At 34.4% G+C, this 24849-nt stretch overlaps 3 protein-coding genes across 3 annotated transcripts; all 3 read right to left on the reverse strand.

Annotated features, from left to right (window-relative positions):
• Positions 1-10926: 10926 nt before the first annotated feature.
• BDBG_00527 (uncharacterized protein) lies at positions 10927-12189 on the reverse strand (the record flags this gene model as incomplete). Its single annotated transcript, XM_002629235.2, has 3 exons — positions 10927-11316; positions 11459-11779; positions 11938-12189. The coding sequence occupies 3 exons, from the start codon at positions 12187-12189 to the stop codon at positions 10927-10929; spliced, it is 963 nt and encodes a 320-aa protein (XP_002629281.1).
• Positions 12190-12880: 691 nt separating this feature from the next.
• On the reverse strand, positions 12881-18054 carry BDBG_00528 (telomere length regulator protein; the record flags this gene model as incomplete). The annotated part of the gene is made up of 4 exons (XM_031719925.1): positions 12881-14668; positions 14731-15000; positions 15053-16688; positions 16724-18054. 4 exons carry the CDS (start codon positions 18052-18054, stop codon positions 12881-12883), a joined length of 5025 nt encoding a protein of 1674 aa, XP_031575852.1.
• Positions 18055-23081: 5027 nt separating this feature from the next.
• On the reverse strand, positions 23082-23282 carry BDBG_16127 (uncharacterized protein; the record flags this gene model as incomplete). The annotated part of the gene is made up of 1 exon (XM_031724136.1): positions 23082-23282. The coding sequence occupies one exon, from the start codon at positions 23280-23282 to the stop codon at positions 23082-23084; it is 201 nt and encodes a 66-aa protein (XP_031575853.1).
• Positions 23283-24849: the final 1567 nt, after the last annotated feature.

Raw genomic sequence — 24849 nt, forward strand, 5'->3', positions numbered from 1 at the left:
TCTATGAGTAATTACTTTGTATGTGTATATCTCTGAATCTTTCTCTTTAATTAATTAAAAACTCTAAATTCTAAACACTTCTTTAAATACTTAATTCAAATCTTCATATTTCATATCAATTATATCTTCAGTTCATTCTTGAGACACACTACAAAGCAAATATACAATATCTAGAATCAGAGTTGAAGAATCATTGAAGAGTGTCTCTCACAGTGAATGCATGAACTGGTACAAATAATCTTATATTTATAAGAGTTACATATTATTACATCAATGAGAACTAAAGTGATTGAGAGACATTAATTGAATTTGAATCATTAATCAGTAATCATACTGAGAATTATATAACAGAGATATTAATAATGTGACGGGCTGCACCTGATCAATCATATAGACTATTTCATTACACTTCACAGATTTCAACCACTTCATTCTTGAACATGTACACTCCGATTCTCAGCCATTCTCAATTGCCGATTCTCAGCTGTCATGAACACGTATAGATTCTTCCACTCTGAAGCTCCATCACATACATCATCACATATGTGTATAAATATTCACTCTGATCACTGATTCTCACATTGTCTCTTTCTTTCCTTCTCTAATGTTTTTCTCTTTGTTATATAAGATCTATCAATATCATACTGATCTATTCAGTATAGGCCTCTTACACTAGAAAAATGTTCATCATCTTCTTATTAGAAACAATTATCCAAGCATCATCTTCTCATTAGAAATGGTTATTTATTAAGAGATATCTGAATGTGTAACAACGCGTAAGAAAGAGAAACACAGTTAAGTGAACACTGAGTTCTCAGATAGAAGCTTGCTTGCCACTCACTCTGGCCCTGTAATAAGATCTTATAAAGAGAATATTAGTAAAAGACCTGAGAGTTCTGATACTCAGATATATGAGATATTCATATAATTATACTTCTTCAAGATTTCACAGATATTATACACTCAATGAATGACACATCTAACAACAATATGAAAGAACTCTCAAATGTGAGCATAGAAGCAATATCACAGTGACTTCAAGTAATATTAAAAATATAACAGCAATAGATAGCTGATATGCATGCAACTCAATAACTTCAATACAAGAAGATTCAATAATTAACTCAACAAGAAACTCATACAATTCCAGCATCTACAGAATTGAATATAAAAGCACTGAAAGAATGCTTAAATGCTTCTGCATATTTTAATACTTCTCATCTCACTCTCTATTCATCATGAAGAATGAAAATGCTTGTGAAACTGAGTATGAATGAAGATGTCATCAGTTCACTAATCAATCAAGATTGATATATAAATGAATGATTGAGAGATCATATGAAACAGAAGTTTCATTCATGAATGAAAGCATGTGAATCAGTATTACAAATATCTGATAATATTATCAAACATCTTGCTGTTCTGTTCTGAGACACTGTCATGTAATAGAAAGTGTTAGATTGATTACAGAGCATCTGACAGAGAAACACTTCTCTTATAACATTCATCTCTGACTTCAACACCAAGATTCTAGAAGCAGGTGATCAATCTTGAGAGAATTGAATGAAGATTAGCATGCTCAAGAAGACATTAACTTTTGAACTCTTACAGACTCTTATAAGTGTAGACAAAGACCAGACTTATGAAGGTTTCTGCACACAGCTTCAGACATTGAAGAACTGTCTTATCAAGCTCAAGAGTATACAGAACAGTGATAGAAGATATTACACTCACACACCTGCACTGAGAAATAACTCAGTCACTCACACACCTGTGCTGAAGAATAACAATGATGCAGATGCCATGAATTGAGTAGACTCAAATGTCTACACATAAGCAAGAGTTTTCACTGTTCAAACAGGCTTTCAAGTTCCTGAGATCACTCTCAAAGAAGTCACTGATCAATATCAATATAAAGTATGCATCAACTGTAATCAATCAGAACACATCACTTTCAACTGTTAATTAACCTATGTATCTCCTCAATCAAGAGAAAGATCAGTGTCTTCTTGTTCAAAGAATGAATCTGTATCTGTCTACATCAATCACATTGCAGTAAAGGAAGATTCAGAAGATAACTATAAGAAGGTCTCAGTGAAACAGAGAAAAGATTAGCTTCTGTTCAAATTTACACACAGAAGCTTGAAGAGGTCAGATAATAACAATTTGAAGAGAAAATAACAATAAATGCAATTCTTGTATCTACTGTGATTAATAACATGTATAATATGAAAGTCATGATAGACAGCAGTCTATGTTACTATGAAATGATTAAATCTTCAGTTGTAAGACATTATAATCTTCAGTGTATTGTTTTATCAAAACCCTGACTTCTTGCAGAATTAAATGATTCAAAAGATGTTTGCATCTATTATATAATGAAATTAAACATAGATGTCAGAGAACATCAGCATAAAGACACCTATGTATATGAAGTTGATAATCTTGATTATAATCATATGTTAGAACTTGTCTGACTATCTGAATAAGGCATCTTATTAAAGGCTTGAAACAGGAGTTTAATATTCTCTAACAATGATAGAGTTCATGAGAATAATATTCACAAGACTATGAATCTGACACAGATCTCTGTCAACACCTATGAAATGCTCAGAAAAAGAAGTTGCTGAAAGAGTTGCTGATAGCAGAATCATGTATCAATCTATTCTGCCAGTCTGATCAATATCAAAAAGACTCTAGAAAAGTTATTCCATATTACAATAACAGATTCTTGTATGAAACTCTCTCAATAATATCATGAAAACCTAGATGTCTTCTGACAAGATAATACTACAAATATACCTCTCTTACAAGGCCCAGGAGTAGATCACAGTATCAAGTTGAAAAAGAAGAATAATAAGAACTCTGAGCCACTATGAGACCCTCTTTATAACATGTCTCAAGATAAACTCCTTGTTCTTCAGAAGACACTCAATAATCTGTTGAATAAGAAATTCATATGTATTAGTAACTCTTTCACTGCAGCTTCTATTCTCTTTGCAAAGAAATTAGATGAAGAACTTCAATTCTGTGTGAACTATTGAGAATTGAACAGATTAATCAAGAAGAATCACTATTCTTTATCTCTTATGAATGAAATCCTAGCTTGCATCAGACAAGCTCAATGATTTACAAAATTAGATGTTATCACTGCATTTCATAAAATCTGTATCATCAAAGAAGATGAATGACTTACAGTATTCTGAACATATCATAATCTCTTTGAATGAATAGTTACACTCTTTGAACTGATCAATACTCTCAGTACATTTCAGAAGTATATTAACTGAGCACTTCAGAATTTCCTTGATAAATTTGTATCTGTATATCTTGATGACATTTTTATCTTCACTGATAAGTTCAGAAAAGAATATCAAGAACATGTGTGAAGAGTATTACAATGATTATAAGAAGCAGAACTATCAATAGATATTAACAAGTGTGACTTTGAAGTCAAGAGTATCAAATATATAGGTTTTATCATAGAAGCTGGCAAGAGAATTTGAATGAATTCTGAGAAAGTCTTCATCATTCTTGAATGAGAAGCCTTATATACTGTGAAAGATGTACAAAGCTTCATTGAATTTACTAACTTCTATCAGTGATTTATACAAAACTTCTCAGATATTATGAGATCACTTACAGAACTCATCAGAAAGAACTCAGTATTTCAGTAATCAGCAGACACTGAAGCTGCATTTATACAGATAAAGAAGATGTTTATCAATATCTCTCTGCTAATAATATTTAACTCTGATCATAAAACAGTTATTGAAGCTGACTTCTCTGACTATATCATAGAGAGAGCTATATTGCAATATGATGATAAAGATATCTTACAATCATATATCTTCATGTCTAAGAAACTGAGTTCTGTTGAATACAACTATGAGATCTATGATAAGAAACTTCTTACAATTGTACACTGTCTAGAAGAATGAGACTCTGAACTCTAAAGTATCTCTGAATTTAAGATAATCACAGATCATAAGAATCTTAAGTACTTTATAACTATCTATATACTCATTAAATAACAGATGCAATGACCTGAGTTCTTAAACTACTTTCATTTTACAATACACTACTGTCTCAGCAGTCAGAACTCAATGACAGATATTCTCTTATAACAAGAGCAAGATATGCATTCTGATGTAATAGATACTCATTGAATGAACTGAGAACATCAGTTTCTAGATCTGAAGATATTAGTTGATTAAGATGAAATAACTTATAATACTATACATACTTCTCTGATTAGAACACTCTCTCTCTGAACTGTTATTAACACTGACACTGATATTAACACTGATATCTTGACTTCTTCTGAATCTACATTAAATGAATTATGACATGTAACAGCTCAAACTTATGAACTTCTTCCAGCAATGACTGAAGTAGTATATCAAGAAGCACTTCAATTTCTCTCAGAACTACATATAAGAATCAACATCTCAGAATACTCAATTAATAATAATAACACTCTACAGTTCTGTAAATAACATTGAGTCTCTCACTCTGACCTTTTATACACTTAGATAATATAAGAGATGCATGATTTATATATAACTGATTATTCAGGTTATAAACAACTGTATCAAATGATCTCTTAGAAGTTCTACTGATCTGAGATATTAAACAGCATCAGATGTTTTATCTGAAACTGTAATCATTATTTCTTCATTATCTTATGAAAGAACTGTAGAAAAGACCTGCTGAAAGTGCTTGATATCTCTGATAAAATTTAATAAAATGTGATAATTGACTTCACTGTTGATCTCTCTGAGAGTAGAAACTGTAGAAATGTCTTGATCATTACAAACTGATTGAGTAAGAATGTAATATTAAAACTCTGTGATAAGATAAACACTGAATAAGTCACTGAAGCTTTTCTAAGAAGCTCATTCTATTGAATATATGAATTACTGACATCTATAGTATCAGATTAGAGCTGTTAATTTGTAAGCACTCTCTGAACAAGAATCTATCAAGTTCTTAAGATTATACACTGTTTATTAACTATCTATGACTCTGAAACTGATGATGCATTAGAACAGATAATTCAGACTGTAAAGAATTATCTTTATAAGTTCTGTAATCACTTATAAGATGATTGATATGATCTTCTTCTACATACAGAGATTACTATCAATGATTGAGATACTGTTTTAACAGATATAAGTCTGTTCTTTCTTACACACAGTTACTATATAGAAGTGTTGAATCTTCTAGAGACTACACAGTTCACACTGAATCTCTGCAGTCTGATTCAGATCACTGATAGTATAGTAATAAAACTTTGAGACATCAGTGATTGAGCAGAAGCCTTTATAATAAGTGCTAAACAGAATTAAGAAGATTGAATTAATGTTCACTGAGACCTCACTGAACATTATAAGATAGAAGATCTGATATAATTAAATCTTAAGAATATACAGATCATATATTTATCTCATACACTGAATTATTATCATACAAAGTATAAAGTGATAGAAGTTCTAGATAGTTATAACTATTATCTTGACACATCATCAGAAATTCATGATGTCTCTTATACAAGCTTGCTTCACTGTATCATCACTGACTCATTCTCTTCTCAACTGATTTCTGACTGACAGCTGTCAGGCATTATAGAGGAAGATAATAAGCTTGAGTGAGAGATTAAGAATATTCTCAATGAGAGATCTCACAGCTGTAGCTGATAATATCTTGTAAAATAAGTCAGGTATGATTACTCAACCTGAACTCTGAGTTCTACATTATCTGAAATAGCAGTCCTTGACTGATGGAAACTGCTTCTGAAAAGAGAGGACTAATGTGATGAGCTGTACCTGATCAATTATATAGACTATTTCATTACACTTCACAGATTTCAATCACTTCATTCTCAAACACATATGCTCTGATTGTCAGCCATTCTCAATCACTGATTCTCGGCTGTTATGAAGATGTATAGATTCTTGCACTCTGAAGCTTCATCATATATATCATCACATACACATATAAATATTCACTCTGATCACTGATTCTCACATTTTCTCTTTCTTTCCTTCTCTAACATTTTTCTCTTTGTTATATAAGACATATCAATATCATACCGATCTATTCAGCGTAGGCCCCTTACAAATAACAGTGATTAAAAATGATTATTGAGATATTAGTTTCAGTCTTCTTATAATTATAACTGATAATGCTGTGAATAACTACACTATGATAAAGAGTTTGAAGTAAAAATTGACTTTACATTTCTAAAATAATAAATAAAGTCATATTCTCCGCATTGCTCATGCGATTTAACTTGTGATACAAACACTGATAAAGAATCTTAACATTGAGATGATAAATAATAAGATGACTGATTCTTGAGATAAGAATGAGATGAAAGTAATTACTTCAGTAACTTTTACATTTACTTTGTAAAAGATAATGTTTTCTAATAATACTTTTTAATATTGTTTTTTAATAATACTTTTTAATAACACTACTGTTAATTTTGAATAGATTGATTAATAATTTAAATATCACAGATTTGAAACATTGCTAATACAATTTATATCTTCTCTAAACAATAATAATAATTCTATGATATTTAATAAATAAACAAATCAGTCACATCACTGAATATGATACAGAATGTTAAAATATGATACAGTTCAATATATAAGATAACTGTTCAGACTCTGCAATTGTGTCAGATAATTAATCATGAAGTGTAACACTCTGATTGAGAAAAGATTCAGATATTTAAACTTTCTGATATGAAGTGAACTCAGTTGAAATATGTGATTGATTTAGTATTTCAGTTTTATAAGATAATAAAGACTGTCTCAATCACTTGTACATCACTACTTCAGTCAGTCTGATAAGTGTATAACACTTTATTTACTTATCTTAAGAAGCAGTTGAATCACTCAAAAAGAAATTCAGTCTGAAATAATATTATAGTACAGACTATTATTACTGTAAGAAATAAACTGGTATATTATTACAGTAAAACTGAACAATGTTTTATAGAGTACTATGCTATAGCAGCTCTACTAGATCTCTTCTATTGACTTAATATCTACATTTCTCAAGATTGAACAGAGAGGCAATGAGACTTGTATGTTAAATTAGTCTGAGACTACTACAATATCAACTATCAGAGATTTGAACCAGCAGATGTTAGAGATGTGAAGTCAGTGAAATACAATTTTCTAGTAAGTAATAATCTTTGATAATACTTTATATCATATAGAACTATAATACTATCTTTGAAACAGAACTTATATATATTGATTACAACTGAAAATCAGGCAAAACTATATACTTGTAAAACTGAATTTGATCACTACTTTCAAGATAATCTGATGAATTTACACATTAAATCAATTCTAGAGTTATAAAAAATTGTTGAGAGTACATATTCAACTGTTGTACTGATGACATATGATATTCTGACAATTTCATTGACAGAGATAAGAATGAAGTGAAAGTTCAACTCAAGCTGAGATATTTATCACTATTATCAAAGATAATTATAAGAAGATACAGTTAAGAAACTCATGATTATAAAATATAGAATTATCAGACAGTTTAATATCTCTGATCACAGTATATCAGAGAAATGTAGTTTTCATAAGAAAGTGAAGAATAAACTTGTATAAGAATGTATTTAGTTATTTCATGAGCATTATCAATAATCATTATCAAATTCTGATTATATAAGTAATCACTGAATGAACTGAATAAGACTGAATTTAATCTTCAGTTTTAGTCTCATTCTGATTTTTAGAGAATGATTATCTTTCACAGTTTATTCTGAGAAATTACTCTCATTTCACTGTTCTTGTATTAAATCTGGTCATTTTTCACATCATTTCTCTCAGAAATGGTTCATTTTCAGATTTTTTTGATGCTTGGTTCTGGTGAGACTCACGTCAAGAAATGTATAAGATCAGATTAAATGAGATCAAATGTGAAATTCATGATTCTGCTGATCAGTCTAAGTATGTCTGTCAACACTGATTGAAAGTATTAACCTGACTCACAGACAGCTATGTGTGAATTGTGTCTTTAAAGTTATATAAGTCTTAAGTACATGTTATTTATAATATCTACAATAATTACAGTTGCTGCAAATCTTCTTCAAGTTCTGAACAGATCTTATAATTCAAAGATAACTCTTGTAAGTCTTTCAACTCTCAGATCTGAGTTCTCATACTCTGCTTATTATAAGAGTAGATTCTCACTTTGTATCACTTAGCTCATTTACTTCATAAGCTTTAGAGATATCACAGTGACCTGAGATTCTGAGTTTATTAATACTTTTTATACTGATGAGATAGTAGTACTGTAGCACAGTCTCTTTCTATAAGCATGTATTTTCATTGAGAAAGTAACAGATTCAGATATCAGCTTTAAGACTCTTAAGAAGACAGTTACTGACTCTGTCTGTAACTTCTTAAATTTCTATTTTAATTTATTCAAACAGTGTGTATAGAGATATTCTGATTTAAAATACATAAAGTAGAGACTCTTTTTCTTAGTCTCTCTGTTATATACTATATTTGTAGAAGCTTATAAAACTCTCTCTCTCTACTCAGTACTCAGACATGAATCTCTCTATATCTTATTATCTTTTCTCAGTAAATCTATTCTCTGTTATTCTGACTCTTACAGAGTTGATTAGTGATCTACTCTATACAGATTTATAACTCTCACAATAATCTATAAGTAATAAATAAGAGTTATCAGTTTCTTCAGAATTAAGAACTTAGAGTCTTACTTAATGAGCTTAGTCTACACATCTTTAATCAACTTCTTTATAAATATCATTATTCAGATCTTATTTCAGATCTCTGTCTTCACAGAGCTTAATTTATATTATAATTTCATGAAGTATTATAAGTAGTCTTTATCAGATTTCTTATTTCTTTTTCTAATAATAATAATTACAGTTCAGATGTTCTCTGCTGAGTGTATAAAGTCTCTTAACTTATTCTCTAGATAGGTCTTAAGAATAGATCACTGAAATCTCTCATGATTATTCTCTCAATAATTCAGTCAGTTCTTGACTTCAATGTAGTAGAGATTTATTATTATATAGATAACAGCTTCGTTATCTTTTATATTATACTGTCAGACTTATAAGTCAATTTTAAATATAAACTTATAAAAGCTTTTATAGATTATGATTCAATAAATCATCTTAAGTAATTATAACTTAAGAAAGTTTCTTTTCAGTTCACAGGTATCTCTGAAGATCACATTTAAAGACTCAGTTTAAGAGTGTTTACAGACAGTAAGTATTTCTTATAGAAAAATAGCTTGATTCTGTAAGAGATACTTAAGAATATTATTCACTGAGATTAATTTATTCATAAATTCAGAGAGTTTCTCTATCACAGATACAGAGAATAATATTCTGTGAGTAATTAATAAATTCTTTAGAACTTCTTTTATAAAGATTATTTATAATTCAGATAACTACTTCTGAGAATCTACAGTAAAGTTCATAGAGATTGAAGTATATAAGTTTCTAGTTCTTTCAGTTATAATAGACAGTTGCTGACTAACAGAGCTTGAAATATAAGAATAAGTACTCATAGATGATTATTTAAGTGTTTGCAGCTTGATATGATATATACTGTTAACTACTAGAAGTATTCACTGTAGAAAGATAAATATAGAGATTAAATATATAATAGTATTTAAGCTGAGTTATAAATAGTATTTATAAACTTCAGTCTATATAATTGTGTGTAGTCAAGAGCTGCTAACTCTATTAATTACATAAGAGATAGAAATAGAGGTAAAGAATTCGCGAGAAGCAGAATTTCTTACAAGATCTCTTACATCTAAGCTGAAATTTTCTGATTTTATATATCTGAAATTAATAAATGTGTAATAGTTGACTTTATAGATATTAAAAAAACTCTGAGAATTAAAAGTTTTCAAATAGATATTATAGTCTCTGACTATATATATCTATAAATAAAGAGTAATAATAATAATAACTAAAACAGTAAGTTAGAGTCAGTGAAATAATTCTCAGATTTATTTAGAGATTAATAATTATATAGACTTTTAAACACTTAGTGTCTAATCAGTTTAAAATCTTCACTCTTAAATATCAGATAATTAATGACAGTGTCTCTTAGATTATAACTAATCTATAAATCTCAATTTATAAGTTCATTGATATGATTAATAAGAGTGATATAACTAGAAATAAAGATTATAAAAGAAACTTAATTCAGTTAATTTAGAAGAATTTAGATAGATATATTTATAATTTTCAATTGAGAATAATACTGATAAATGAGACAGTTTTTAGAATTAGTGATTATATAGATTGAATTCAGTGATATCACTAATATGATAATTGATTTTTTCAGTTTATAACTTATTTACAGTGATTCCATCATTCATTATTATACTATGATTTACAGCTCAGCGACCGTGTCACTGATTGAAATGGTGGAACAACCATAATCCGGTCGTGTAATAACCCTACGTTCTTCCCGTATGAATGCCTTGAAGTTGGTCATGTGATTTTACTCCCTTGAACTCACTAAACAGCGTCTACGGCCGGCAATAGACATATATACAAAGCTGATATGAGTGTAAAGATCTAGTTAGTAAATCAGTATACCCTTTAATCTCGTCTACCTACCATGCGTCTCAAAAGTTCAAAAATTGGCAAAGTGGCGGAAAGGATAACACACGGGGAGATCCCTGGAAGAAATACGTCTGTCTAGCACCTAAACATATCTATGCGCATGTTCTTAATGTAGAATCGAATAAAAAAAAATATTAGATGGTCCTAGAAGTTTCATAGGGGGTCGCCTTGGCATTCCTATTTCATTAGTTATCCGTTTCGCCTGAACAACGACCAAAGCCACGCCCTTCATCTACACACAAATGAACTTCTATAGGGTGGAAGCCTCAGAGCCTACTCTTCACAACCTGCCCGCACTCCCAAGACTCGCCCGCTTCCAGCGTCTGCCATTTCACAACAGACCCCGCCTCAACACATATCATATTCTTATACCCATCATCCGGAGCGAAATCAGCCATTCCCTTCGCCTTCTCGATCCACGGGTTCCAGACTACGATGTCATCAAGAGATTCGCGTGAGATGGAGAAGAGTGAGCTGTCGTTATCATCTCCGTTTGCGATGACGATGGGAACCTTGGGATCAAGGGATTGATAAACCCGGTCTGTTTCTTGGGTGATTGCGAGGGCCGGCGAAGATTCGACGTGCGTTGATGCGTTGAGGACTTTGTCGACGTATGTTTTTGATTGGAGGTTTAGAATGCGGATTTTTGCGATGTCCTGTTGTACAATTTTAGCTGAAAAGTTCCGCAGGATGCACGTTAAGAAGGAATAATATTTTTCGTAGATAGGTGTGATAGAGCCGGTACGACATTTCTGTAAAAAAAAAAAAAAAAAAAAAAAACAAAATGACACAACATACCTCAACCTTAAAGTACGAATGGAGCAAAACCTGGAAATCAAACGGCTTTTCTCCCTTATTCCGGACCTGCAGCGTCGTACCTAGGCTGTCCTTGCTCAACGTAACACTGTACACGAGGCTAAATTCATACGGCCAATCGCTCTTGAATTTATCGCTCAACATGCTTGTCGACAAGCCAAAGTCAAGCTTAATACTGCTATCACCATCCTGCCCCTCTGATTCAGAAGTCGATTTCCCTAGGAATTCCCAATATGCGTTGCGAGCAAAGCCGTGCTGGGGAAGCGCGGAGGTTGCATGGTCTTTAGGTGGGGGACCAAAAACCTGTCACGAAGAAAAAAGAACAAAGTCAGCAATTTGGTCGGTCCGATTTGGGGCGCTGGTGTCAGCAATGCGCGCCAGTCAAGTGGAATGCATATATTTAAACTTAGCGGAGAAGGAATGGAATGAAAAATAAAAAGAAAATAATATCTGGTACGAACAGGAAAAACCAATGGGATACCCCCACGGATAGGTTTGGAGCCATCCAAAACAGCCTTCTGGCTTAGGAATAGCTGTTCCTCGCCCTCGGCAAGTTTCCACGCAACGACAGTCGCGCCAAGTAGGTTGACGGTGACGGATTCACCGGATGCTAGCGACGCTTGGACCTTGTCTTCTTCTACGGAGATGGTGATGGTGGGCTGTGGGAGAGGAGAGGAGACGGGAATGGCTGGGGGCTTCTTTGCGCGCTCCATGGTGGTGGGTGTTTTTCGCTAATGGTTGGTTTGTTAGTTCTTATTACTCTATGGCGGGGAAAAGGAGGTATCAGCCTGCCTAGGTATGGAATGGGATCAGTTTATTGGGAAATAGATGGTGGATATTGTAAGATAGAAGGAGAATAATAGTATAAGCAGCGGAGGTTTTAAATATTGTACGTATTTGGTCAAAATATATATATATCTATTGGATTGTAGCGGGGTATCAGTGCCGTGGAATGAAACGCCAGGAAGAGCCGCCCGTGGAGGAAGCCAACAGTGACGAAATGGAGCGAATAATCAGCATGAACATTATGGATGAACTGCGCGCGGCATTCTAGACTCCGGCTGCAACCAATCTGAAACACACCTAACAAAGCAGACTATGCCCGTCTGGTGCAACAGGGATCCTGGTTTATCGGCTTCTTATTTGCGCGTGCAGTTCAACTTCGTCAATAATGCAGCTTCGTATGCGTAGAATACAATACAGAGCCAAAAATATCCCTATGACGCCCCCATCCTAATTCCGAACAGAAAGCGAAAATTGAAGGAAAGGAACAATGGGAAGAAAACTGCCCGCATTATTTATAAAAGGAGATAGTAACGGAAGAAATACAAAGCAACCCACTAAATGAGTTAGCAAGGGAAGGGGCAAGAAACAATGCACAACCATACAGCACGGCCGTCTCTCTCACAAACTTCCACCATGTCGTCTTGCAGCATCGTGTGCTTCCACTTTGATATCAAACATCACATCCTCAATCTCACGGAGTACAGGTCTACCAAATGTTACCGTCCTGAGCGATCCCAACACTGAACGTAGAGACGCAAGTATACCAACCCCTGAACTTTCCACCCTGTCTGATCGGGTTTCTAGTTCCGCTGAACTGGCAAGACCCGCTTCTCTGGAAGTGGAATGCTCGGGCTGATCGCTCATGGCTATATCGGCTGCTGTATCTTCTGCTCTTTTCGAATCAGGCGAAATTTGCGGTGTCGTTAGTCGGTCGGTTTGTTCTATGGAGTCTTCTGGTAATGCTAGTTGACAGCTCAAGCGAACGGATCTTCGTTTCTTGGACTTGCGTGGACTTGGAGATTGGCCAATATCGGACGAGGAATTGAAAGCCTCCGCAGTATAAAGCATTGAATTCGCCTTTCTCCGTGATGATCGACTCGATCGTTTCAACTGTGAAACTTCACTTGTAGAAGTGGTATTTTCCTGCTGAGAAGAGATATTCTCCGAATCAATCGCCCTATCATCTACAGCATCGCTTCGCTTATTTGGAGAGACTCGTTTAATGCGATCACACAGGCCCGAAGGCATGTCCTCCCTTTTTCGTTTCATCGATCGCGTCACAAATGAAGCGTTTGGTTCTTCCGTTCTTCTACTTGAGACTTCCATATCCATTGACAACTCAAGGTCTTGTTCAAGCTGAGATGCTATCTGCTTTTCAAGATCATCGCTGAAAGAGTCTGGAATAATATCAATCCTATCGGCTCCAATCATTGCGATGCGATTGTTTCGTTTCGAGGTAGGAGGTCTCTCATCACCACCTGCCTCTAATGGCACTGGACTGGCATTTTCGGTTTGGGGGTATGATGGATAATGTGATTTTGACTTGGTTTCTATAGGCTCTGAGTTATTGGCTCTGTTGGATCTTGTCACCCTCCGTTCAGACTTTTTCCTGGAGCTTAAAAGACTTCGGCGACGACTGGTGTTACCACTGGTTGGTGTCGGCGAGCTCCTTGGAGGGGAAGACAGATCACCATTCATAATAACATCCTGATCTTTGATATCGCAAATTCGTCTGGTCTCGGACGCTTCTACGTTCCGGATTTCAGGGGTCTGTATTTGAGGAGGGGATGAGGGTGGGTCCTCTGAATGTAGACTAGCGATGCCCAACTCAGATGGTAAGGGCGATCCGATCATTTGATCTGACTGCACAACTGAGGTCTTGGCAGTTGGAGTTGGTGAAGAACCAAGGAACTCCTCCTTGCTGTCCGCGGTGGCAAGTTGAGGTATGAGACTCGGCGGAGTACTCTTTTCGATCTCAAGATCTCCAAGCTTCGTCGCGCGCAGTGGGTGGCTTGTCTCCCGGCCAAGCTGCGAATCGGAGGAACGAAGACCTGGATATAACTCCGCGGTCTCGCCTCGCTGCCTATCCCTTACCTCCCTTTGACGGTCAGTGAGCACCTGCGTATCACTAGCAGGATTGATTCTTGGAGAGGAATCGCCAGGGACAAATTGAATGTGTGAATCATCATGTGGAAGCCGAGGCTTGGGTGTTGTGATCTTGGTCGTTGATGGAGTCCTCCTGTTCCGACGGTAGCCATTATTTGGCCTGGGGGGCGGGGTGCGTTGTGCAGCATTCGGAGAAAAAGCCATGCAAATCTTGTTTGTGTGTTCAAGGGGATTAATGGGAATTTCGGACCGAGCTAGTTCTTCTTGAGAGCTAAGGAATTCGGGAGAAGGAACATCAATCTAGAATGAGGTCAAAATCTATTCACTTCAATATAAAACAATGTACATGTACATGTACATACCGTGGAGTCTCCCGCTGGCGGAAAGTTTGGCAGCACGAGATGCACGAATGGCTTCAGCCTTCTCAGAGCTCTTTCCACATTTTCAGGATATACCGGCGTCTCTTTGGAACCAAACGAATTATTCCATAATTTGATGAAGTGGTTCAGAGTAAATTTATGTCGTGATTCCAACCCAGATGTGATCAGCGTTGATAACTTCTGTAATAGACTGTCTCCCGACTCGGCTGATTTTTGAAACAACTTAGCGGTCGATAACGTCAATTGTCGCGCCTATTGTCATTAGCATACTCTTGAGACAGAGGAATAAATTCTCAAAACGTACTGAGATACTAATGGTACTGTCCACATCTGGTCTGCTAGTGAGCAAACCATCACGGTCAATTAGCCATATGCCTAAAGACTCCTGTAACCCGCTGAGTAAAGCTGGACCGAACGACGATGGACATCGATCAATAAGCTTAGTCGTGGAGTCTAGGAATCTAACAATGCGACGATGATCAATGTCCGCTAACTTAACGTATATTGCTTTCAGCACCCTGTTGGCTAGTTCAATTAGGTTGTTGAAAAGATGAGGTTGGCTTTGACGATGCGCGAATGGTGATTTGTTAAGTGACGGATGCAGCGAGGATGGAGGATGCTCCTGGAGTTTGATTAAGTCTAGTAGAGCTGCACAATGGCCAGCGATTGCTGATAGTGGTTGGGAGCTGATGGCTTCTGCTAGCGTCTCAAGGGTAGTAGCTAAAGTAGCTTCACCCTTCTCGGCTCGAACAATAGAACCGAGTGAATCAAGGAGCAAGGACCACTCTAAAAATACTGGCTCAAAAGCAGACCCCGCAACAAGGATAGCTATTACGTTGTCGTAGTCATTAGACGCTGAATCGTCATGTTTTTTAACCTCAGTTTCCAGTGGGAAGGTCGCAAGGCATTCATTAGCCAGCTTGGCTATGTTGTACCATACATAGTGGCAGTTGGACAAACATTCCAGATTGGAAGAAACATTTCCCGATTGTTCTAAGAATATGTCTGCAAATTGACGAAGAGTTCGCAGCTTGGCATTCCTCGATGATTTTCCTTGCGCACTCATCTCGATTATGCCATGAAGTAGTTGAAAATATTCGGGGCTGGTTGTCGATGAGGACAACGGCGAAAATGTAATTAACTGAAGTAAGTGAAGTATAGGAGATTTGACATTGTCGTTCGCCGATCGTCGTTGGTGTGTAGGAGTGGTGGCGGTTTGAAACCTGTCCTGAGATACTTGTGAGAGTAACTTGTCCGTAAATAGAATTGGCCCAGTGAACGAGACAATTGTAGTCAAAAGGAATTTGAAACGATTATAAAATGTGTCACTCCGTTCTTCGCCGTTCACATTTAATGAGAGCGGAGCTGTCCTCCAAACGCGTTGCAAAGTCCCTAAGATACTGGCAATCGCCTGCATAGATTCTGATGAAGGGGTAATCTCCTGGATGGAAGCATCGCCTAGAGCTTTTGAAAGATTTGTCCACGCGAGTCCAATCCCTGACTTAGCCAAATCATCATCATTCCAGGCTGAGGTCTTGAATAGCGATGTGAATACAGGGAGAATAATTGATAACCGAGATCGAATCCATTTACAGTCCAGCCTTGGGAGATCCTCCGGTTCAAGGGCGGTTCCCTTGTTAATTTCGATCCTGTCTTCTTCCCAAACCCTTGGCCGCTGATTCCAGAGAAGAAAAGACAGTATCCGACACAAGCGCTCATTGTTAGTTGGGTCGGAATTCAGGTTTCCTGAGAGTGGAGTTCCAATGTATAATGTCCAGAAGAAGGCCAGACGACGATGAGAGGCCGAAGGCCGAAAGGCGTAATAGAGAAGTTTGTGGTAACTCGTAAACGCTTGGTTGAGTAGGATACCCTGCTTGTCAGATTTCTTCCTCTCAAGTTGCGAAAGGATTGGTCGGAATAATATTTTAGTGATATCTGTACTGGTGGACTCGTTCGGCGGAAAGCATAAACAAACAAATCCCAAGCGATGAGAGCTTGGGATTTTGTCGTTAGGTCACTGCAGTTGAAGCACTTTTGAATAACTAGAAGCCAGTCCTTCAAATGGGTCCAATTGTCAATGGGCCATCGCCTGGTTCGAAGCAAGAGGATGATGATACTCCAAATTTGCGGCACTTGTGAACCACTTTCGGGATTTGGTATCATGCCCGATAATCGCCCACAAAGTTCCAAGACAAAAGGAGAGCCATTTTCTAGCGGAACATCAAGTACTTCCCGTAATGCATTGGAGACGGTGGCGTTTGGACCAAGTGCCATTGAAACCAACTTACCAAGTCTGATCGCCCTTGTTCGTACCTCTTTGAAATTATGAAGCAGGGCCGTTATAAGGTGATCCATCCACAAGCCAGCGTGGGACGCCATGGTTTGCTGCGATAGGAATAGAAGATTTACATAAATGGCTAGACGCTGTGCAATCACCGCTTTGCCTTCTACCCGGTCTGTAACGTCTTTAACCACAGCCAGAATAAGTGCTACTCGATTGCTCGTCATAATTTTTGGCGACAATTTTTGCACGGATAATATACGCATATACTCAATTGCAACATTTTTTGGTACATTCGGATTTTGAAGAGAGGAGATTGCGTGATCAACCATGAAAACCTTTAGCTCGTCTGAGAGTCGAGAAGAGAAATTCGGCTCATAGATGAACATGGCGAACAACTTCAACGCCTGGTGTACGATTTTGATATCGAGTGGTTGGTAGGTCCCCGATACTTCGCAGATATCTCTTCGGATGTACTGTGAGAATGTCTCAACCTTATCTGCCAATGCTCTCTCTTCTGGAATGTTGCAGTATGCAGTCAAAGCACCCAGCAGGTGCTGGTATCCGTCGGCCCTAGAGGTGCGCGAGTCGCCCGCGAGCTGCTTGGAGATGGATTCTAACATGCTAGGCAGGTTGCCAGATGGGTTAACTGCCTGCGCGTCGGATGAATTTGAGGCAGGCGACGAGCAACAAGATTTGAGAATCGATTTAGACGGCTTGCATTGGTTTGAAGGCGGCAGAGCTCGGAGTGGTGTTCTCGACTTCTGGCTGTTAGAGCTTGCAAAGGACGGAGGTTTAATATAGCTGGTCATAGGGGAGAAATTGACTCTCTTTGGCAGGCCGCTGGATTGGAGAAAGGATGACAAGTTCAATGGCGAAGACCCGGCGTCTGGCGTGGAGAGGGGAACTTGATGGCTGGACGGCTGCTGGATCTCGGACTTGGACACTGTTGAATCAAAGGAGGATGATCGCGGGGGAGTAGGTGGGCGCGCAGGAAGAGCACTGAGGCTCAGGACTTCCACCATATTTGGATTGAAGGGTGGCTGAATGGGGCCCGAACACAGAGAAACAGAAGGATCGTAAAGCTGGGATTATCACCCAACCCCAGCACCAGGAGATAAGGAATAAAACGGGAAAGGTTCATAGATTCAGAATACAACAGCCCTGGGAGAACAGTAAAAAAACAAAGAGCAATCATGAGACCACCGTAGTAATTGAATGTAGCATGGTTAAGATGTTTAGCTAGTCCACACTATCATCGCTTTCAGGACGTTCGAAGTTGAGATAATCCGTCGACGTTTGATTGAGACACGCTGAAAAGAGAAAACACGCCAAACTGATCCGGTCGCGACGGCGGCTGACTAAGACGCGTGCAGAAGTTAATGTAGGATAGTTGAAGGTTGTATTGATAGATCTATCTACAAGAACATAATATAGTGGTGGGTCACGTGATCTAGTGGGATCGCTAACCGCAACAGCTGTAAGGGCCAACACCCCCCCTCGAGATAACAAGAATCACATACAAAAACACCCAAACCACCAAGATAGTCTGTCAAAACCAAATACAAATGTAAAATTAAACATTCCCAACTTTTATGCCTGTAAGACCTAGCAAAATCATGAATTATATAAATATCACAGTGTTTAGAGATTTAGTGAGTTCATCTGCTGTTATCTGAGTGATGAGAATATATTCTAAATCAATGACTCTCTAATTCAACTGTCAATGTGAAAAATGAAAACATGTATCAATATGCTTACTTCAGACTGTAATAACTGTCATCTTTATGAGATTTATAATACTCTTATTATCAGTGAGAATCTGTATCAGAGATATAGTGATAAAGTCAAGCTTAATCATAAGATTCTAAATCTATATTATCTCACAGACTGTCTCACTAAGAGCCACATATTCAGTCTTATTAAAACTTAGAGATATACAAGATTGCTTCACTGAACATTATAAAATCAGACTGTCTATAAGCTTAAAAATATAGCTGAATATTAATTTTCTATTATTATTCAAGAGACTGACTCAATCAGAATTCAAGTAGCTGAAGAGTAGATAGAAATTATCAGAGAAATCAGAGAGAATAGAAAGATCAGTAGAAATAAATCTCTTATACAGACTGCATTTGTAGAAAATGTCTAGATTTATAATCTCTTTTAAATAATATATAACATGTAATAGAGTCTTTTAATATTAAAATATTGAATCAATATTCTGTTAAGTGAGTGGTAAGATAGTATAAGTAATATCAGAATGTGTTTTAACTGTAAGATATTATAAACAATTCACATCATGTTAATATTATTGAATTATGAAATCAGTCTCTTTCTCAGATATAGAGAAATTATTAATACAGAATTCATTCTTTATTGATATTCTGATAATAGCTGTATTATCAAGATAGAAATCTTTAATAAAATATTTAATATATTAATAATATATTAAATTAATTCTCTTATCTGAATAATTAATCTTCATACTCAAATACTTGATTGACTGATATAGATTCTTGACTTTTAATTTCTCACTAAGTATACTCACTAGTTAATTAACATTCTCAGAAACTTTGAATATAATGTTAAGATCATTAATATAGATTATTATATAGAGATAATATCTAAATGTATGATATCAGAGTGTCAGATTATAGACACTGACTGTAAATTCAAGATTACTTAATAGAGTTATTAAGTAATTATATCAGATCTTCACTGCAGAGTTCAGACTGTATAGATTACTCTCAACTGTGTAGATAAGTGTCTTCAGTGAATCTGTCTCAAATTCAGTGAATTATCTTATATAGACCTTCTTAGTGAGATATTCATGCAGATATATCATCACTATATTCACTTAACAGAGTATTCAACTGTGTAGTGCTGCTATTGTAAAAAGAATATGATTGACAGTATCAGTGATGACAGAAGTGTAGATCTCTTCTCTAGAATTCTTCTTAAATCAGTTATTATAAATCATTCAATGTGATTTTCTAAGAATATTATCAGAATCAGTATTTGAGTTCACAGGCCTATCTTTCTCAAGAAATACTCAACAGTCTGAAGTAATCAGTTCATCTCTCAGAACATCAGATCTAGGAATCAAACTTCATATATTGTGTCTCTTCAGGTCAGTAATCTTGCATTGTATGAACTTCTTTCAATAATCTTCTATTCTCCCTGGCTGTGATGTGACATTCTTGTAGAACTTCGGGAGGTTATCTGTAATAAGGCTTGAAGTGTATGTAGCCAGCGATTTCGCAGGCTGCAATCATGTGGAATTCAGATCATTAATATCAGAAGCATCTTCATCATCAATCAGATGAATATCAGGTTCTGATTTGCCAGCATTATTAATGAGTGTCACAGATGTGACAACCAGTTCAATAACATGATTAATAAGTTTCATAGATATAATAACTGGTTTTTTGATGATCAGAAACCTCACATCACTACTGACAATAATCTTGTCAGATTCAGAATGTCATAGGTGATATATCAATGTGTCACTGAATTCAATGATATGATATGAATCAGCACATGAAGAGCACTTATCCGCGGGCTGCTAAGATTCATACAAGTGAATAAAAATCTCTGCACTTAATCAGTGAAAATGCCTCATATTCAGCAGGGTATTTATAAGTACATATCAAGAAATCTTATATGAACTTGAAATCACAGAGATCTCTGTAGTAGAGGACCAAAATTTTGAGTTATAAAGAACTGTAGATGTGAGAGTATTATTAATTATTACAATCACTGTCTCTAGAACATCTGCTCAGAACTTCTTAGAAAGATTATCTTTCAAAAGAGCAGCTCTAACTCATTTCATGATAGTGCAGATCTCATGTTCAGAAACATCATTCTGATGTGATGAATGTGATTCTGTTGATTCTTATTTAATATCATATGAATTCATAACTGTGTGTATATGTGTGAATTGAAAAACATCATCAATATCAGTCTGTAGAAAAGCAGAGACTGTATATCTGAGATTACTCATGAATCTGAGTCACAACTCAAAGTATTGAACAGTCTCATTCTTGAACTTTAAAAAATATACTCAATGATAGTGAGTTGCATCATAGATGATAAGCATTCAGTATTTAATTCTCTGATGAGACTCTAAGAAATGATCAGAGAGATCTTTCAATGTATATCTGCTATCTACAAGGTTAATATGAACCTTCTCAATGAGTTGAATAGATCTAGATATCAGTGTTTTCAAATAATCTCATGTCATATCTGTCTTGACACATTCTTTGCAAAAGAACTTAGTCTTAGAATCTTTAATTATGACTGCAGTATAGAGATTCTTGACTGTAGCAATTATAGTATCAGTGTGAATATGACTAAGATTATAATATCAATTCAAAAGAGTCTTTGATATCTTTGATGTCTGTGTTTTCACATTCACAGAATTGACATTATTAACAGTAGTGATAGCAGTCACAGAAAGATCAACTTTTCAGTTAAAATCATACTCATGTGACATTGCAATATACTTGACTGCCTTGTTCAGATAATTAAGATTCTCATTGAACTTCTGTTTATCAATCTTATATATGTTGTTCTGAGCAGTCTGAACTGTATGAAAAATAACACTATTTAGAGCTCTGTAAATGAAAAACAAGAGAATAGTGAAAGACAATGTAAATCAGAATCTCTGATCTTCAAGCTTTATAAATAAGAGCAGATTAACTGTAATATTAGAGATATAGTGAATATTCTGCAAGTTAATATCATCACTCTCAATCTTCAAGGTGACAGTTTCAATCTTCTTAACAAACTCAGTTTTCTCAGTGACAGAATTAACAGAGATGTTATCATTAAAAGATTTAATATTTGAAAAAGAATGAAGCTCACTCATCATATTCAGGCTTACACATGTGTTCAAATATCAAGATCTAAAGAATGATTTTTCAGTGACTGTGAAAGAGAAATAGAACTCAATCTTTGTAATTGCTGCATTTGCTGCTGATTGAGAACTCATTAAGTCATTCTTCTTCTCTTTCTTCTTATCATTCTTCTTATCATTCTTCTTTTTCTTTTTATCAGAGTGTAAGATGAAACACCTGTCAACAGTATATTCATGTCTTCTGCAGTGAGTGCACTTTTATACAGATATGCTTTTATTCTCATCATTGTTCTTGTTCTTTTTCACAGTCACAGAATCAGTCTGAGACTGCTTTTTCTGCTCAGTGATGATCTTCTTGAATATACAATTGATCAGTTGCTTTATCAAATTATTAATATCAATGTTGACAATGAGTCTCTAATCAGTGGAGAAAAACTCATTCAAATATATCTTGACAAATGATCTTTGATAATCTTGTAGATTGTTAAGAAAAAGATTATGATATACATTCTCAGTACTCTAACAGAGCTTCTTGTGATAGATAACAAGATAGTGAAAATATCTCTGAAAAGTAAGATAATCATTCTTCTTGACTTATAATTTTATCAATTTCTTGAAGATATTAACTCATTCTTCTGTCAGTGATATTGTATATTCAACATTGATCTTGTTTCACAGAGCTGCAGCATTGTCAGCTTTCAAGGTTTCAATAGTGATTTACATATTTTCAACAAGACTTGATAGCATACATCTATATAGAGACTTAGAATGAATTCTTCACTTCTCAGAGTTAATATAATATGTAAAAGAGAATTCTTGTTGAGTTCTTAATAAAATGTCAGTTTCATCAATAACTTCTGCATCAGTCAACATGTTAATATACCAGGCTTTATAATTAGAGTCATCAAATGTGATCACTGATTTGATATCTAGTACATATTTGACTTTCTTCTGATATTTCTGTAACTCATTTCTCATAGTGTCTCTTTGTGCAGAGACAGATATAGTGAGATGTTGAGTGATTTCAGCTGCAGTCATTTGATTTCATAGCATCATCTGTATAAGATTCATAAGATTGCCTGCAGTGTAATAGATAGGTTGATTCAGATCATTATTAAAAATCAGCATTTCAGAGATGAAAGATAATGAAGAATTTGATAAGTTAGAATGAACAGATTCTGTAGATGAATATTAACTCTGCTTTTCTTTGTTCTGAAGTTTCTTCATTGTCTCATCATCAAATTTCATACTCTGGTGAAAACTGACCTCAGTCTCATCTTGTAAGTCAGAAGCCTTCTTATAATGAGTAGTTATTCTATCAATGAGTTGTCTAGTGAAGCATGTAGTTCTGAGTCTTGAGCTGAACTCTGAAGTAACAGATGTATCGCTCATATTGAGATATGTAAAAAAAATAAAAAAGTGATATTCTTCACAATGAAGAACGCGCTTTCTCAAAAATATAAAGTATATGAATCTGCTGACTGGTAGATTCAGAGAAAATGAAATATCTTTAATAAAGAGTGAAAGTCTTTCTGAAAAAGATGAACTATCTGTGTCAAAAATATTGATATAACATTCTAAAAAGAAAAATATGTCATTCAGACTATAACCTGTAGAATAGTTAAAGATTGTATTGATAGATCTATCTACAAGAACATAATATAGTGGTGGGTCACGTGATCTAGTGGGATCACTAACCGCAACAGCTGTAAGAGTCAACAGTTAAAGTCTATAACGTAATCAATTATCTAACACTCATTTCCACCTAACACTCGCCTTTGTAAATTAACTACAATCAACTTTAAATGTTAGTATCTCAATAAATATTCATTATTTTAATTTTTTAATTTGAAATTGATAAATATCAAGACTTATAGTATAATAAAATTCAAAATTATTATAATATAGTTAAAATTGATTAAAATATAGATTTAATTAGAAAATAAAATACAGTAAAATAAAATATATAATATTTTATTCAAAATTAAGAAATATATATTTATATATTGTTAAAAATAATAATTCTTATATAAATATATTATAATTTAATAAATATTAAATTATTTTATATAAGAATTCTATATTTTAATTTTTAAGTATTTTTTTATTTTTTTATTATAATTCTTTTTATAAAGTACAAGTAAAATATTGAAAATTCCTGAAATTTTAAATTTTGAAAAATAATTTATGAAATATTAATATATTTAAATGATTTGATATAATAATTTATTTAAATTACAATTTTAAAGTATAAATAATATATAGTTATTATAAAAATAATTGTGGCAGACTGTGTCTAGACTGATTATGTGATTATATCTGAGACTAGAACTAAACTTTACAGTTATTATATTGTCTAAAAGCATTACTTTTGATTATAATTTGTATTTATTACATTGATCTCAAATCATATTATTTCAAATATTAAAGATCTCAGATTCACTTTTTAAATAAAAATCTAGTTCTAAATAAAGAATATGTTTAAATTCTTAGTCACATTTTCATTCTGATCTCATTATTGAGAATGATATTAAATAAAATTATGAAATCACTTCTCACTTACATAATATCATAACATAGTGCTCATTTATTGAAAATTCAACAGAGAGTGTTATTAAATATTATTACTTTTCTAAACACAGATCATAATTCATATAATTTTAATTATAAAAAAAATATAAAATATAAAAAAAAAACAAAAAATAAAAAATAAAACCAAAACAAGAAAAAATCAGCATGAAAAAAAAAAGAGAAAGAAAAAAAAAATAAAAATAAAAAAAATCAAGATCACAGAGCTGCAGTACTCTTAAAATACTTACTTCTCAGAGTCTTTATAATATTTATTATTAACTGTATATCTCTTATAGTGAGAATAACACAGCTGTGATGAGTTATTATCTTAATATTATCTAATAAATAATCAGTATATATCTATATAAATGTGAATATTTCGAAAATA

This window comes from Blastomyces gilchristii, assembly GCF_000003855.2.
Source record: "Blastomyces gilchristii SLH14081 genomic scaffold supercont1.1, whole genome shotgun sequence".
In the NCBI taxonomy this organism is placed as follows: Eukaryota; Fungi; Ascomycota; class Eurotiomycetes; order Onygenales; family Ajellomycetaceae; genus Blastomyces; species Blastomyces gilchristii.